This window comes from Oratosquilla oratoria, chromosome 11, assembly GCF_046742065.1.
Source record: "Oratosquilla oratoria isolate Oo_2021 chromosome 11, ASM4674206v1, whole genome shotgun sequence".
Classification (NCBI taxonomy): Eukaryota; Metazoa; Arthropoda; class Malacostraca; order Stomatopoda; family Squillidae; genus Oratosquilla; species Oratosquilla oratoria.
The window spans coordinates 6,702,632-6,718,283 of NC_134787.1; the positions used below are offsets into that span (position 1 = coordinate 6,702,632).

At 38.3% G+C, this 15,652-nt stretch overlaps 2 protein-coding genes and 1 pseudogene across 2 annotated transcripts in view; 2 read left to right on the forward strand and 1 right to left on the reverse strand.

Annotated features, from left to right (window-relative positions):
- The window catches only part of LOC143029587 (nonsense-mediated mRNA decay factor SMG9), a 31,356-nt gene extending 27,199 nt beyond the window's left edge, over nucleotides 1-4,157 (reverse strand). The window contains exon 1 of the mRNA XM_076192283.1: nucleotides 4,001-4,157. Within this exon, the coding sequence (XP_076048398.1) occupies nucleotides 4,001-4,060 (60 nt within the window). The 5' untranslated portion in view covers nucleotides 4,061-4,157. The remainder of the gene's footprint in view (nucleotides 1-4,000) is intronic.
- Nucleotides 4,158-4,593: 436 nt separating this feature from the next.
- The window catches only part of Rpn1 (regulatory particle non-ATPase 1), a 43,922-nt gene continuing 32,863 nt past the window's right edge, over nucleotides 4,594-15,652 (forward strand). The window contains exon 1 of the mRNA XM_076192282.1: nucleotides 4,594-4,753. Within this exon, the coding sequence (XP_076048397.1) occupies nucleotides 4,667-4,753 (87 nt within the window). The 5' untranslated portion in view covers nucleotides 4,594-4,666. The remainder of the gene's footprint in view (nucleotides 4,754-15,652) is intronic.
- Nucleotides 10,132-10,250, forward strand: LOC143030105 (5S ribosomal RNA; annotated as a pseudogene).

A 15,652-nucleotide genomic window follows, 5' to 3' on the forward strand; every position in this document is an offset into this window, starting at 1 on the left:
GGAAGTGTAGCATTCATTTGGTGCAGTTGTTTGAAAGCTTAAAACTGCAGCACCTAAGTAAAAACCTTTAATGTAAGGGGTGCTGCTGCATAAGGCATCCCCTATATATGAAACTCCAATAAATGAAGATTTGAAGGTACAAAATGGAAAGAGTGAGAACGACTTTCTCTATACAAAAGGCATATGCTTTGATGGGGGGGGGAGAGAGAGAGAGAGAGAGAGAGAGAGAGAGAGAGAGAGAGAGAGAGAGAGAGAGAGAGAGAGAGAGAGAGAGAGAGAGAGAGAGAGAGAGAGAGAGAGAGAGTACAGAACCAAGTTTACTGCATGAATAAAAGCAACACCAGTCCTGTCTATGGTAATGAAAGTAACTGCACACCCAATTTGTTCAAATAAACACTGTAAAAAACACTGATTCCCAATCGGTTCTAGGTCACCACTAATGCCATGTGTTCATTCCTTGCCATCTTGTTACTTTTGTACTTCTCATCATGCCTCCCAAATGCCCACTGGGATCCTCCTCCTCCTCTGTGGAGCCTCTCAAGAAAATGCTACATAAAACCTCGACACTGGAGCACAAATTATAAATTATAAAGAATGGCAAGTTCTAAATGATATTGGGTGTGCTATGGGTCATGCTTCGTGTACAACCAACATAGTTACAAAGATACAACAAATTTACAAAAAGATGGGCACTCTCCTCTCTAACCCTAGCAGCATGCAATGTGTTGCACAGCATGCCTCACTAGTCGTTTGTCTTAACTTTTGTACATAATTGAGTTAACCAAAGTCATTTATCTTTGATAGACATTAAAATTGTACTCTAGTAATTACTCTATGAATATTGGGGTGGGTGGGCTCCTAGAACACATCACCAAATTTTCTTAAAGTCCGTACAAGATAAATTGCTTCAATATATGAATCATCAATATAATAATGTGTTTAAAGGTACAAATCCCTTTTGTATATAGGGGACTTCCTGTACTGGACACATTCACTTCAAGCGTGACAGTTATCTATTATGACGAACATATACAAGTGCCATATTTGTTCACATGAATTTGGCTGTATTTTGGATTAACAATATTTCAAAGCTTGATTTTCTTTTTATATACACTTTATTCCTTTATGAATTTTGTAATATATAATAAGTGATGCTTTTAACTTTTTTTGTTCAGTTCAATTTTGCATACACTGAGACACTGTTTTAACCCTACTCATTGTACTACAGAGGCACAACCAAGATAAACACCCTACTACCTGTACTACTAAGTACATCCACACAAATACACATTCATACTCAAATTCTGATTCAAGTTCTTCAAGGCTGACCACCAAACTCTCTACTCAATCATCCCTAAGACATTGGCTACATAGAATAATCCCAAATACACATTCATACACAAATACGCATTCATACTCAAATCCTGATTAAAGTTCTTCAAGGCTGACCACCAAACTCTCTACTCAATCATCCTAAAGACAATGGCTTCATAGAATAATCCCAATAAAATTTACATGGAGTTCCCCAACACCCCAATAAAGAATACCAGAAATCATGATAATCTGATAACAATTACTATTGCACAAACTTTTTTTCTATTTTTTTTTTCTCATCCTCCCTAAAGTTAGCACAAAAAATTGTGATTTTTGATAGAAATACCATTAATGGTGATGTAATAACTACTTTACTGTATTTACCTAACTGCAGTATGTAGGAATGGAGCAAAGCTCATTGGGTCCCATCTCTACTCTCTCCAACTGATCATACCTAGCCTCAAATTCATGTACAGTTTTTAGTCTATATCCCTGATTTGTAATTATATTTTAGTTTGAATTCATGCATTGTTCCAGATTGAGCTATATCACCTTCTAAGCCCTTCCAAGTATTAAAGCAATTATTGGGAAACCATATTTCTTCAAGTCCTTTAGACACGTCTTCCTCAGCATGTTTAGCATCAGTCAGGTAGGGGAGCAATCTGTGCTGCAATAACCTGTATCTAATTATGAAATATACAGGATTTGTTTTCCTCTTCTATCTGCCATTATTGTTTACGTACATGACCCAGTGGAGTCCACATACATGAGAGGCATCTAGAACAGAAAGGGGAAAATGCTGGCGTCATGTGCAAGCCATTTTGCGCCTTATCATCAAATGCTCTCAGAACTATATTTCCATTCCATGGTGTGGCATTTCCTTTTTTCTATTTTAGATGCCTTATATATATATATAATATATTACATTATACAGACAAAGAAATTTTCTATTACAAAAGCCATACATTTGTATAGGATTTTCATTTAATAAAAACTGGTCCAATTGACCCTGTAGAAGACCCTAGTCCTATGAAGACTGGAATATTGTTGCCAACTCTGATCCCCACATAAAGAAGGGGAAATTGCCAAACTGGAGGCATTAAAAAATACCTTCACAAGCAAAATAGAAGGCATGCAAGGGCTCAATTACTGGGAGAGAATGGTTAAGCTCTACTCCCTCCTGAGATGACACGAATAGTACATCATCATATATGTGTAGAAATCGTTGGAACAGATTAGGTCAAGTATTGGCATAAATGTCAACAATCACCCAAAATGGGGCAGACTATGCCACATCCAGAACTGAAGGTCTGTCCCAGAGTTAAAACCATAGTCCACCAGAGCTTCTCATACACAGGGCCACACCTCTTTAATTCTGCCCCGCTAAAGATAAGAAGCCTGACTAGCATCACTCCAGAGAGCTTCAAACAGCACCTGGACATGTGGCAATAAATGGTGCCTGACCAGCCCCCTACTCCAGGATACATCAGCCACACAGCTAATATCCTCCAATCATTAAGGCGGAACTTAGATGTGAAACTGCCTGGAGACAGCAGACGCCCACATCAGCTGTGTCCTTATTTGAATGAAATTATACCAAGTAAACTCATGAATTGAGTTGATCTATAATAGAAAATTTAATGCGGCATTTGGCAGACCTCTACAGAAGCATTAACAAAATCCCAACCAAGAGAAGTCAGAACCATACTTCTGTTCTGGTCTCACCAGCACAGAATAGCAATAGGCCTACTTAAAAAAAAAATTGCCCCAGATGAAATCATGTACAAGGGGATGAACATCTCATTATACATTGCCATACACTAGCTATACCCACACAACTCAATATTTCTTATTTGAGTAATTTATGAGTACTTATTGGCTGATGCTAGTTACCTAGGAGTGGCAAGTCTCCAACAAGGACCTACGGCAACAGATTGACCGACTGATCCAGCCACCATCACTACATCTAAATGTTTTATAAATAAATTTGTTGTTCATTTAACTTCAGGTTCAATTGTTTGAACTTCTGGATTTATCTGTTGGCTGTGGCTAACCCTAGGGTCCATACAGTAGGCTTCCTGCAAAAAAGAGCAAGAGTACGGCAACTTTGTTGGGATTCCTGGTATTGATCTCACCACCAAATTGTTACTTGCTAATCTTTACTTTATATTTTCCAAGCCCAACAGAGTAGCTTTATTTCCCCTCCTGTATTCTTAATTCTATCCATCCTGGATAGCCCTCAACTTTCCTCTTGTATTTATCTTCGAGGACGCTCCATATTCCAGATTTATTTTCTGGCTATCATTTAATTCGTCCACAATACCCTAATCAGATGGTATATCTATACATGTACATTCGTAAAAAAATAATGATGTGCAAATGTTGCAGGAACTCTGAACGAGTTAAAAAAAAAATAGTAAAAATATCAATTGTTTACATCGTCATGATGATGATCACCCCACGATGTTATCATATCAATTACTATAATCTTGTTCATTCTTGTCATTCTCATCCCACATACATTAAATGCTCGAATTAAATAAAAATAGTTATTTTGCAAGATATGTACGTAAATATTACTATAATAGACTTTGGTATCAATTCCCAAAATCAAGTACCAAACATCTTGCTACGAGGAAACTAATGTCTGCCTGTTTCAAGGATGGCCAGCTTCTCCACGAATTACCTTCAAGTATGCTTTGCGTTTCTTCTTCTTTTCTTTTCCCCTGTCGCCAGCATCGGCCATAATACAAAGGCGAAGGATGATTCATATGGACCTATAGCTGTCAGTATGTCTGATACGTAGCCATGGTGAAACCCGTATATGATTACGGTTTCAAGGGAACAGTTATTTATTAATGTAATAAGATTTGTAAGTAATTACATAATAATCAGGATAATATTCATATTTTTCTGGATCATTTAATTAAGAACAGGATAATGAATAATTTACATTATGAATTTCCTCCTACATGTTTCTGTTAATATTTGGTTCAGGGCTAGATATTCAGGATAAAATTTAAAACAAATCTAATATATATGAAATGTGGATTAACTTATTGCCCATCACCCGCATATATATTTTATTATTTACCTAAATCCTTCCTATCTAAATTTTCCTTCTACTTAATTGTAATTTGTAATGTACATACTTCCGTATAACTGCATTGTATTACAATTTTAATGTAACATTATACTAAAACTTATAGATTTTACGTTCCAATTAGGTGAATGTTTGTATAAATATATACACTTATTTTTTTAAATAGCAACATGATAGTTCCAAGTCGACGGAACTACTCATCTTGAACACCACTACCAAAACAACACAAGCGCAAAGAAGAAACTCGGGATGACCAAGGAAAATACAAAACCTGACAAGAAAGAGGCCGAGAAGGGGACGGAAAAGAAAGATGCAGAGAAAAAGGAAGAAGAATTAGTAAGTATTTTACATTATCTTTCTTTCATACATTAATTGATGATATCGGCTTCCTGTGACGAATTTTTTGTATTTTGGAAGAAATTGCTGTTGACCTATTCGAAAGTTGATTCGTCTGGTTAGTTATCGGGTAGGCCCACAGTGATATTCTGCAATGTGACCTTGGTAGATAGGTTTGAATGTATTTGATGACTACAAGAGTTACGTCTGGAAGGTATGTCGAACAGGTCTTGCACGAAAGGTGTGACAAGGTAGCTAGGTCAACATGAAAATGAAATTCCTGATATTTGAGCTGAAGTAGTTCTCATGGGATGCAAAAAGTCGCTATGAGTATAATGCAATTTGAATTATCCATCTAGCTGCCCTAGTTCTCGAGATATTGCATTTTTATTGGAATTAAATCGGGCCTATTTTTTCCCAGGAAATCGGGCCGAAACGTGCGGTCTGACTAATCGCCGATCAAACGTAAACAATGACGGTTTTTACTGACAGGCACAATTTTATATAAAAATTTAGTATATGGTTGCATTATTTGACCTATTTTCTATAAGATGTGTGACTTCCATGTAATTTGATCATAGAATTACGTTTCTATCCTTTGCAAAATCACCCACCACAGCTACGAATGCCGTCAAATTACATTAAAATCATACATTTTAAAGAAAATAGTTTGAATAATTCAACTATATGCAAGCTATTACACTAATAGCACAATAGTAACAAACTTAATAGTGTAGTTTGATCCATACCACCAGTGATCATAGATAGCGGGCAGGACGAGTCGTAGCTGTGGTCCGTAATATTACGGAGGATAAAAACGTAACTTCTCTTTGATCATATTACATGAAAATCACACATTTTAAAGAAAATAGTTCAAATAATTCAACTATAAGTCTATTACACTAATAACATAATAGTAAGAAACTTAATAGAGTGAAGTTTGATAAGATGGCGGGATGAATGTTGATGTTGTTATCCGATAATCCGACCCGATAGAAAAAAAAACTAATTAGTACCACCGATTTCTCAGCTCTACCGTAACACGCTGCCTTTATTTTGGTATAAGAATAATCCGCGAGACTAGTAGTTTTCGTTATTTTTAGTTAGTTGTCCGCACTCTGAATTTATTTAGCTCATTTTTTACGCTGAAACATAAACCAATTTTCGATTTACTGCTGAATGCAAGCCGCCATGTTTATCTTATGTTTTTATGTACCGACATGTAACTGATGATGTAATTGTTTGAAATTTACTACGATCGTAGTAAATACACTCGCATAACATTTGTATGAATGAAATATCCGGCGGTATGTAAATTTGGCCGTTTGCATGGCGTGCGCATAAAATGACGCGCTATTGTGCTCCTCATCGACGGTGGCGCCTCTGGTGGTGTTTGACCTACCTAGACAAGGAGCAGCTCACACACACAGTTAGTGTTGTAAGACTCATTTTTAACTGGCACGATTAAGGTGGCGAACAGGGAAATTCCACATTGAGATATATGGTACCATCATAATGATGGCGTAGGCCATTGGACACACTAGTTGAGACAATTGACATTCAGGTCACATTATCTAGGTACCCCCACAAAATAAAAATAAAAATTAACCTTTAAATTATTGTTGCATATGAAAGACAACTTTATTAGAAACAAAATGCTTTTTAAATTTTTGAAATAGCTTGAAAAATAAGGGAGATACGATTTTTTTAATTATTTTCTTAGCCCGCATTTTTGGCTAGACTTTACCATAACAAAGTGTTAGAATTAAGGGTGGTAATTTGTAAAGATTTCGGTAAAGAAATACACATTAACTCTAAACCACTGGTCCAATTTTATTAAAATTCGGAATACTTGGGTTTTATGGATCAACAAATCACATGAGCATGTCAAAAACAATCCAATGTGAGACATCTCCATCATACCATATTTGCCTTTTCATGGCAACCATGAAACTGTCGCTAAACGCCGACCAAAACCACACAATGACGGTTTTTGCTCAAATGCATAACTTATATATAAAAAATAGCACATGGTTGCATTATTTGACCTATTTTCTTTAAAATGGACAATTTCCACGTAAAATGATCAAAGAGAAGTTACGTTTTTATCCTCTGAAAAATTATCAGCCGGCAACCAACGCCGACGAAACCCAAACAATGACGGTGTTGGTTGCCGGTTGATAATTTTGTAGAGGATAAAAACGTAACTTCACTAAGATCATTCTACATGGAAATCACACATTTTAAAGAAAATAGGTCAAATAATGCAACCATATGCTATTTTTTATATATCAATTATGCATTTGAGCAAAAACCGTCATTGTGTGATTTTGGTCGTCAATGGTAATAAGTAAACAAACTCGAACGTGAACTGGACGCATCAGATTCATGGGTGATATGGCTACATTCCGGGGAAATCAGCTCAATTATGATGTGATATACGATATTAAGCTTCTCATGTCCGGGAGAAAATAGGTTGATAAACTTGTTTATGTAACTTAAAATTATGTTTAGAGATTCCTTACCTTAATATTTTTACTCGGAAAACTATGTTGCCGAGTTTGACAACCAAATTTCTGTTTAAATCGCTGAAAATTTGTTTCTATTTCAAGAATTAGCCTTACACTTGCAAAATAACAAGATAATTTGAATATCTTTCGCATGCGCTAAGCGCGGGAAGCATTCAAATTGAACCAAATAAAACCTAGTGGGCCGCAACATATGGCCATGAAAACAATACATGGTCGACGGTGGCGCCGCACGTGGATTCGGGGGTACCTATATACAGGTAAGGAGCAATGGTCATGGGGTCCTGTCTCTTCTCCAGCTCATTATATAGACAGCACGATTCCGAGTGCAGTGCCACAATCGCTGACGTATTGTTTACACGGCCATCTTTGGCGGCCGGTTGGAATACATATGCATCAGTTTTAATGCTAGTAGCGTTCAGCACATGTCCAGGATATTTAAATTATCTTGTTCTGCAAGTGTATGTTCATTTTTTTTTTTAAACTTTACTAATTTTTACTGATTTAAACACAAATTTTGATATTAGCCTTGGCAAATTAGTTTTCCGAATAAAAATTTAAAGACAAGAACTATAAAATATAATATTTAAAGTATTAATAATGTTTATTAGCCTCTATTCTCCCAGATATGAGCAACTTTGAAATAGTTGGTAATAGCGTAGCTGTGCAATCATGATTCTCAGATGCCTACTCGACATATCGAGATTCTCTGATACTCTTGTTTGTAGTAGTCATAGTACGTAGTCATAGAGCGTGTTGTTGACAACTAATACATCATTCTGGTATGAATTTTAAGATGTTGGACAGGCTATGCTATACCTATTTAGGTAGGTCAAACACCACCAGAGGCGCCACCGTCGATGACGAGCACAATAGTGCGTCATTTTATGCACACGCCATTCAAACGGCCAAATTTACATACCGCCAGAAATTTCATTCATACAAATGTTATGCAAGTGTATTTACTACGATCGTAGTAAATTTCAAACAATTACATCATCAGTTACATGTCGGTACATAAAAACAAAAGATAAACATGGCGGCTTGCATTCAGCAGTAAATCGAAAATTGGTTTGTTTCAGCGTAAAAAATGAGCTAAATAAATTCAAAGTTCTGGCAACTAACCAAAATAAACGAAAACTACTAGTCTCGCGGATTATTCTAATACCAAAATAAAGGCAGCGTGTTACGGTAGAACTGAGAAATCAGTGGTTTTAATTAGGTTTTTTTTATCGGGTCGGATTATCGGATAACAACATCAACATCCATCCCGCCATCTTATCTATCACTGGTGGTATGGATCAAACTTCACTCTATTAAGTTTCTTACTATTATGTTATTAGTGTAATAGACTTATAGTTGAATTGTTTGAACTATTTCCTTTAAAATGTGTGATTTTCATGTAATTTGATCAAAGAGAAGTTACGTTTTTATCCTCCGTAATATTACGGACCACAGCTACGATTCGTCCTGCCCACTATCTATGATCACTGGTGGTATGGATCAAACTACACTATTAAGTTTGTTACTATTGTGTTATTAGTGTAATAGCTTGCATATAGTTGAATTATTCAAACTATTTTCTTTAAAATGTGTGATTTTCATGTAATTTGACGGTATTTGTAGCTGTGGTGGGTAATTTTGCAGAGGATAAAAACGTAATTCTATGATCAGATTACATGGAAATCACACATCTTAAAGGAAATAGGTTAAATAATGCAACCATATGCTAAATTTTTATATAAAATTGTGTCTGTCAGTAAAAACCGTCATTGTTTACGTTTGATCGGCGATTAATCAGACCGCACGTTTCGGCCCGATTTCCTGGGACAAAATAGGCCCGATTTAATTCCATTCAAAATGCAATATCTCGAGAATTAGGACAGCTAGATGGATAATTCAAATTGCATTATACTCATAGCAACGTTTTGCATCCCATGAGAACTACTTCAGCTCAAATATCAGGAATTCCATTTTTATATTGACCTAGCTAGCCTATTACATAGCCGGCTATGGCTATGATAGCATATATATGAAATAACTATTAATAATATGGTCAGTATTTCATGTCATGGACCATGTCCATGAGTCTAGACTAGTAGAGGTCTAGAGACAAGACTTAATTTTCTTCTTGGTTTCATGATAATAGGCATGAGCTACTGAAATAAGGCTGTTCATTCAGGTAACATGATTAAACAAAATAACTCCTTTGAAAGTACAAAATACTTTCTTTTTTCTATTTCAGTAAGTTGGTGTAAAAAATAATGCACCAATATCAACGTAAATTTATGTTAGGTCTTAGGATAGTTCCAGTACTGACTGGTTAGTGTACTGAGGCAATCCAAGGGTAAGGGCTAAGGTACCTATATATGCACTTTTTAATGTGATAGTAGAGTTCTTTTAGCTGCATATACATTACATTGTGCATACATTACATTGATGGAACATGTTACATGATAGGTGTTAGTAAGAATAGTATAAAAGGAAGGTCCTACATTGTTTTTGACATGCTCAGGTGATTTTTTCAAGTTGCATGACAATTGGGCCAGGGGTTTGGATTTCATGGATGATATCTCTAAATTGACAATAGTTGCCATAGCAACATGATAGGTGTTAATAAGAATAGTATAAAAGGAAGGTCCTGCATTGTTTTTGACATGCTCAGATGATTTGTTGACCCAAAAAACCTTCACATGCCAAGTTGCATGTCAATTGGGCCAGGGGAAGGCAAATTTGGTATAATGGAGATGTTCCACATTGTTTTTGACATGCTCAGGTAATTTTTTGACCCATAAAGCCCAAGTATTCAAAATTTTGATAAAATCAGACCAGTGGTTTAGAGTTTGTATATTTCTTTACCATACCACTTTTAACACACCGCTTCTCGTCCGATCAGCGAAGTTAAGCAGCGTTGGGTCTGGTTAGTACTTGGATGGGTGACCACCTGGGAACACCAGATGCTGTTGGTTTTAGGCTACTCCCCATGTAAGGGGGAAAAAGCCTTTGGTATATGTCTGTATGTACTTTACCAAATTTTTTTTTTTACAAATTACCACCCTTAATGGTAAAGTCTAGCCAAAAATTCAGGATAAAAAAAAGATAATAAAAAATCGTATCTCCCGTATTTTCAAGCTATTTCAAAAATTTAAAAAGCATTTTATTTCTAATTAAATTGTCTTTCATATGCAACAAGAATTTAAGGGATTTTTTATATATATTTTAATTTATTTATTTTTTTAATTTATTTATTTTATTTATTCATTTTTTTTTTTTTTTTTTTTTTCTGTGCAGACATTATATACTTAGCATTAGAAAATGAAATATTAATTTTGTAAATTATAATACATCAACATAATATAATTTTTCTTTGTACATACATATACCAAGGCTTTTTCCCCCTTACAAGGGTGGTAGCCAAAAAGGGAAAGGCATAAAATCATTTTCACCCATTCCATCCCTGAATACACTCCACACCCCTCCACCCTCCCTCTTATCTGAGCACCTCCTGGATAACGGATCATCCCTGCACCTTGTCCACTGCCCTGGGTCAGAAGCAGTGTCGCAAGACACAGCACATCCACAGCAAGGCCGCTTCATTAAATCGGCGAACCCCCCTCTCCGTCCCCCCATTGTATGAAAGGAGAACACGGGGAGAAATCCCTTCAGGCTGCATCAAATTTTGCTCACACATACTACCTCACCCCCCATCCCCCCGCCCATTCCACCTCATGCAATCACATCATCATCCATATACAGTACAACCATTCTCCATTCACCCCTGTCTTCTGTCCTCTCCCGTCCTTCCTCAACAGACATTCCCCTCTTCCCCAAAGCCCCCTTCACCCCATCCATCCACCTCATCCTAGGACATCCCCTCATGTTCACTCCCTCCACATCTGCCTTCCATACCTCTTTTACTAGTCTTTCTTTGTGGAAATCAATAACAGAAAAAGTTGCTAAAAGCTATACACAAACGAACAGAGCTGTGGCAGTTGCTTGAAATGTCATCTCCAATCCCAAACCCATTATCCTTGGATTTACCTCTCGCACCACCCCATCCATGTATAAATTATAATTGACAAGGCAACATAACATCCCTGGCAGAGACCTTTACCTCGCACCACTCACTCTCTCCATTTCTGATTCTAACGCAAGCTCTACTATTCTCATAAAAATGCTTAACTGCTCTTAACAGCTTTCCTCCTATCCCATATATCTACAGTACCTCCCACAGTGCCCCAAAATATTTTGGAAGTATGTATAGACTGAGTAAATGCCTTGGTGGATTAAAAAGTGTAATGAGAAATAGACATCTGGGAATGGATGCTAAGAGGAGGTTATAAGAAGGAGTGATTGTGCCAACAGCAATGTACGGGGCAGAAACATGGAACATGAGAGAGGAAGAGAGAAGGAGTTTGAATGTGTTTGAGATGAAATGTCTGAGAAGTATGATAGGGGTTACTAGGCTAGATAGAGTGAGAAATGAGGTGGTGAGGAGGAGAACAGGGTTGGAAAGGGAGCTGGGAGATAGGGTTGAAAGAGTATTAGGATGGTTTGGACACATGAAAGAATGAGTGAAGAAAGATTAGTAAAAGAAGTGTGGAAGGAGTCAATATGAGGGGGCGTCCTAGGATGAGATGGATGGATGGGGTGAAAGGGGCTTTACAAAAGAGAGGAAGGATGGGAGAGGACAGAAGATAGGGGTGAATGGAGAAGGGTTGTGTGTAGATGAGGCTGTGATGCATGAGGGGGAGTGGGTGGGGGATAGGGGGTGAGGAAGTATGCATGAGAAAAAATTTGACGCAGCCCGAAGGGATTTCTCCCCGTCTTCTCCTTTCCTGCATGAGTGGTCAGAGAGGGGGGGTCGCCGAATTTATGAAGCGGCCTTGCTGTGGATGTGCTGTGTCTTGCAACACTGCTTCTGACCCAGGGCAGTGGACAGAATGCAGGGATGACCCGTTATCCAGGAGGTGCCAAGATAGGAAGGAGGGTGGAGGGGAGTGCAATATATGGGAAATGAAATGGGTGGTAGTGATTTCTATGCATTTTTCTTTTTGGCTACCCCCCATGTAAGGGGCAAAAAACCTTTGGTATGTGTGTGTATGTATGTATGTATAGACCAAAACAAAATTAGTACATGGTATCATGGTACTGTATGTTGTCAAGGATAAGAGTGAGGGAAAAAAAGGGAAAAAGTAGAGGTTCTTGCAGAGTACTGTTTTAATATTGACGCATAAGCCATTGGTGAACTGCCAGAAATAGAATTGAAGGATGTAAAAGTGTTGTCTAATATGGAAATAGCAAGAAAAGTACAGGTGATATTGAAAAAGTTGGAAAAGAACAAGTTCCCAGGATCAGGCAGATTCCACTGGTGATAGTAGAGATGGCAGAAGCTATTGTGGAACTAATGTGGATCTTGTTTAATAAAACACTAAATCAAAGAAGAGTCCCCAACAAATGGAAAGTGGCCAATATAACAAGAAAGGGGATAATAATGGCCTGGGAAATTACCGATCAGTAAGTCTTATATTTGTGATTAGTAAAATAATGAAGACTATTATAAGAGAAAGTTATGATTTATTTACATGGTTTACTTGGTTATGTCCTAAGGTCATCCTCATAGTTGTGGTGGTCCACCACCACTGCCAGACCTGGTATCCAATACATCATGTCCACTTGGTCTGGTAAGTGTTTAGAGGTCCTACATCTGGTGGTACAGCTCAGCGCTGAGGGGAGGGGGTTCATTTGGTACTGTCCACAGAAGTTTGCTTAGGCCATCTTTGAACTTTTCTATCCATCAGCCATTGATGCCTCTCACTCTTGGGCAGAACATTGAAAATTTGTGGCCCATCGTGTGTTAGGCAGTATGCAAAGATGGTTTTTATCCTTGTAGGGGCCTTAACCTCTTCACTCCAGGGCACATCGCACATCTGGCAGCATTAGCTGCCCGACGTGCGATGTTGCGTCATAATAATCGCATTATAAAAAATAAAGTCAGTGCTCAATCGTTCGTTCTCTTACACCCGTGAATTTTGATAACCATAGAAAATATGATGAAGCCAGTTTAGAGAGAATGTAGGTTACCCTCTTGCTCCTCATGACGCCTACGTAGGCGTCACCGTATGGAAATGGTTAAAAGGGAGGCTACTCCTTATACATCTGCGTCCAGTCTACACACTTGTGGTGGTTTGTACAAGGTCTGCAGCTGTAGGGTTGTGCACCTCTTGTTCTAGGACTTTACAAATGTACATGGCTCAGTACTTTCCTGTATTCTTTGCTCTGAGTATAGACGTAGCTCCTTTAAGTGGCCCAATAGTTTAGGACTCTCAGCTCTGAAATTTGTCTGATAAAGGACCTCTGGCCTGCCTCTAGCTGGTGTATGTCATTCCACTTTTGGAGTGACCACATCTGGCTGCAGTAGTCCATCACAGGCTGCACCAGTCCATCACAGGTTGCACAAGTCCATCACAGGTTGCACAAGTCCATCACAGGCTGCACCAGGGTCTTCCAGAGGGTTAACATCACCTCAGTCTCCCATATAGTGAATGTTCTGAGGACCCAACCTTCCATTGTTCATATCCTTTTTACTGTCTTCGTAATGTGGTTTTTGGAAGGAGCCATCTTTGCTGAAGTACACTTCCAGGGATTTCAAATGTGTGTAGTCTGGTTGCATTCTTCAGAGCTTGATCAGTGCATTACCTCAGTATTTCAAACTTATTTGTACATTGAGGCCTAGGCATACACTGCATCTAAGTCTTGCTGAATGCAGGTGACTTTTTCAACACTGGTGACAGGGTGACTCACAGAGGGATGATCAGCAAATTAGGAAACAAGGGAGGCCTCCACACTCATACCATTCTGTAGGGCAATAAACATTACATCTATAATTCTATTGAGAGCTCATTTAGAAAAGGTATTTAACTCTGGTTTGCTTTTGGGTCAAGGCCCTGGATATTACCCATTATGATCATCTCTATCTCCAATTAGTGCATTGTGCCAGGGTGTGAGCTGGCTCGGGTGACTTTTTGGCCAGCATTCCCTGTTCTCCCTAAGTAGGTTGGATAGAGTCATTGTGATTCCATGGCCTTGTTGAGGGTTTCTATCCCTTCTCTCACTTTGGCCATTTCTAGAAAATTATTTTGGTTGGTAGTGTCTGTTCCTGGGAGTGGTGTCACTGGTGTGGTTCTATGTTATGGTGCTGTGGCAGTGAGTGCCACTGGTTGCCTGTTTGTGCCAGTTGTGTGAGTATGTTCCTATGGGTATGGGATCTACCTTGTCCTGTATGCCCCATGGGTGGAGGAACCTGCATGAATCCTTCAGACATTCCTCATGTCTTATTGAGTTCCTACATGGTACCAGGTGGAACATAGTGCATCTGTCTTTCCCTCTGGGACCATGAGTTATGAATTTGTGGCATGCTGTTGGGTGTCTAAACTTGCATTCCTTGCCTGACATTCCATGTTTACATGTACAGACACGACAGAATTGAATAGACACTAAGAGAAATTGTTTAATTTATTAAACAAGCAATTGATACAATTAAAGTGCTTATAAATGGTCACAGTCTGAATAACTAATACTTGGTTGACATCTCCTTTCCTTTTTTCAATGCAAGGACCCTTCTAGGCATGCTGGTGATTAGTTCATGAATATCATCTTAAGGGATTTCTTGCTATGTTTCCCGTAGTAATCCTAAGAGGGCTTTGAAGATTTTTTTTCCATCTTTCTTTCTTTCTCGAAGTTGTTGGTCTAATATACCCCAGAGGTGTTCAGTAGAGTTCATATTCAGGGACTGACTTGGCCATGGAAGTTTCCTGATCCCATTTTGGCTTAACCAATATTGTGTTGCTGAAGCAGTGTGACAAGGAGCTCCATCTTCCATAAATAGGAAGACATTTTTACTCATTCTACCACTGGAGAATACTGGAATGAGTCCTTCCTTTAATATAGAAACATATTTGCCTGAATTGATGTTTCCTTGGCACTCCACAAGCTCTGATCAACATCACTCCAAATTGCACCCCACACCATTATTAAAGTGTCCCCATGTTTCACTGTTGGCTGCAGTCTTTTGAGGTCAAACTTGACTACAGAGTCTCCAGGCCCACACTCTTTCACTATCAGAAAATAATGGGAATCATGACTCATCAGAGAAAATAAGTGCTCCAAAAGGCCACAGGTCTCTCCACCATCTTAACAGCCCAATCCTTTCTGCCTTTGAAATTGGCTGGATGGAGTGGTTTCCCTCTTGCAGCTCTACTACCATAGTAACGCAGCTTCTGGAGGTACCTGACAGCTGTTCTGGGACTGACATCAGCTTGTGCAAGGTTCTTTCTGAGGGCCCGGGATGTCCTGAATGAGGTTTTGTGAC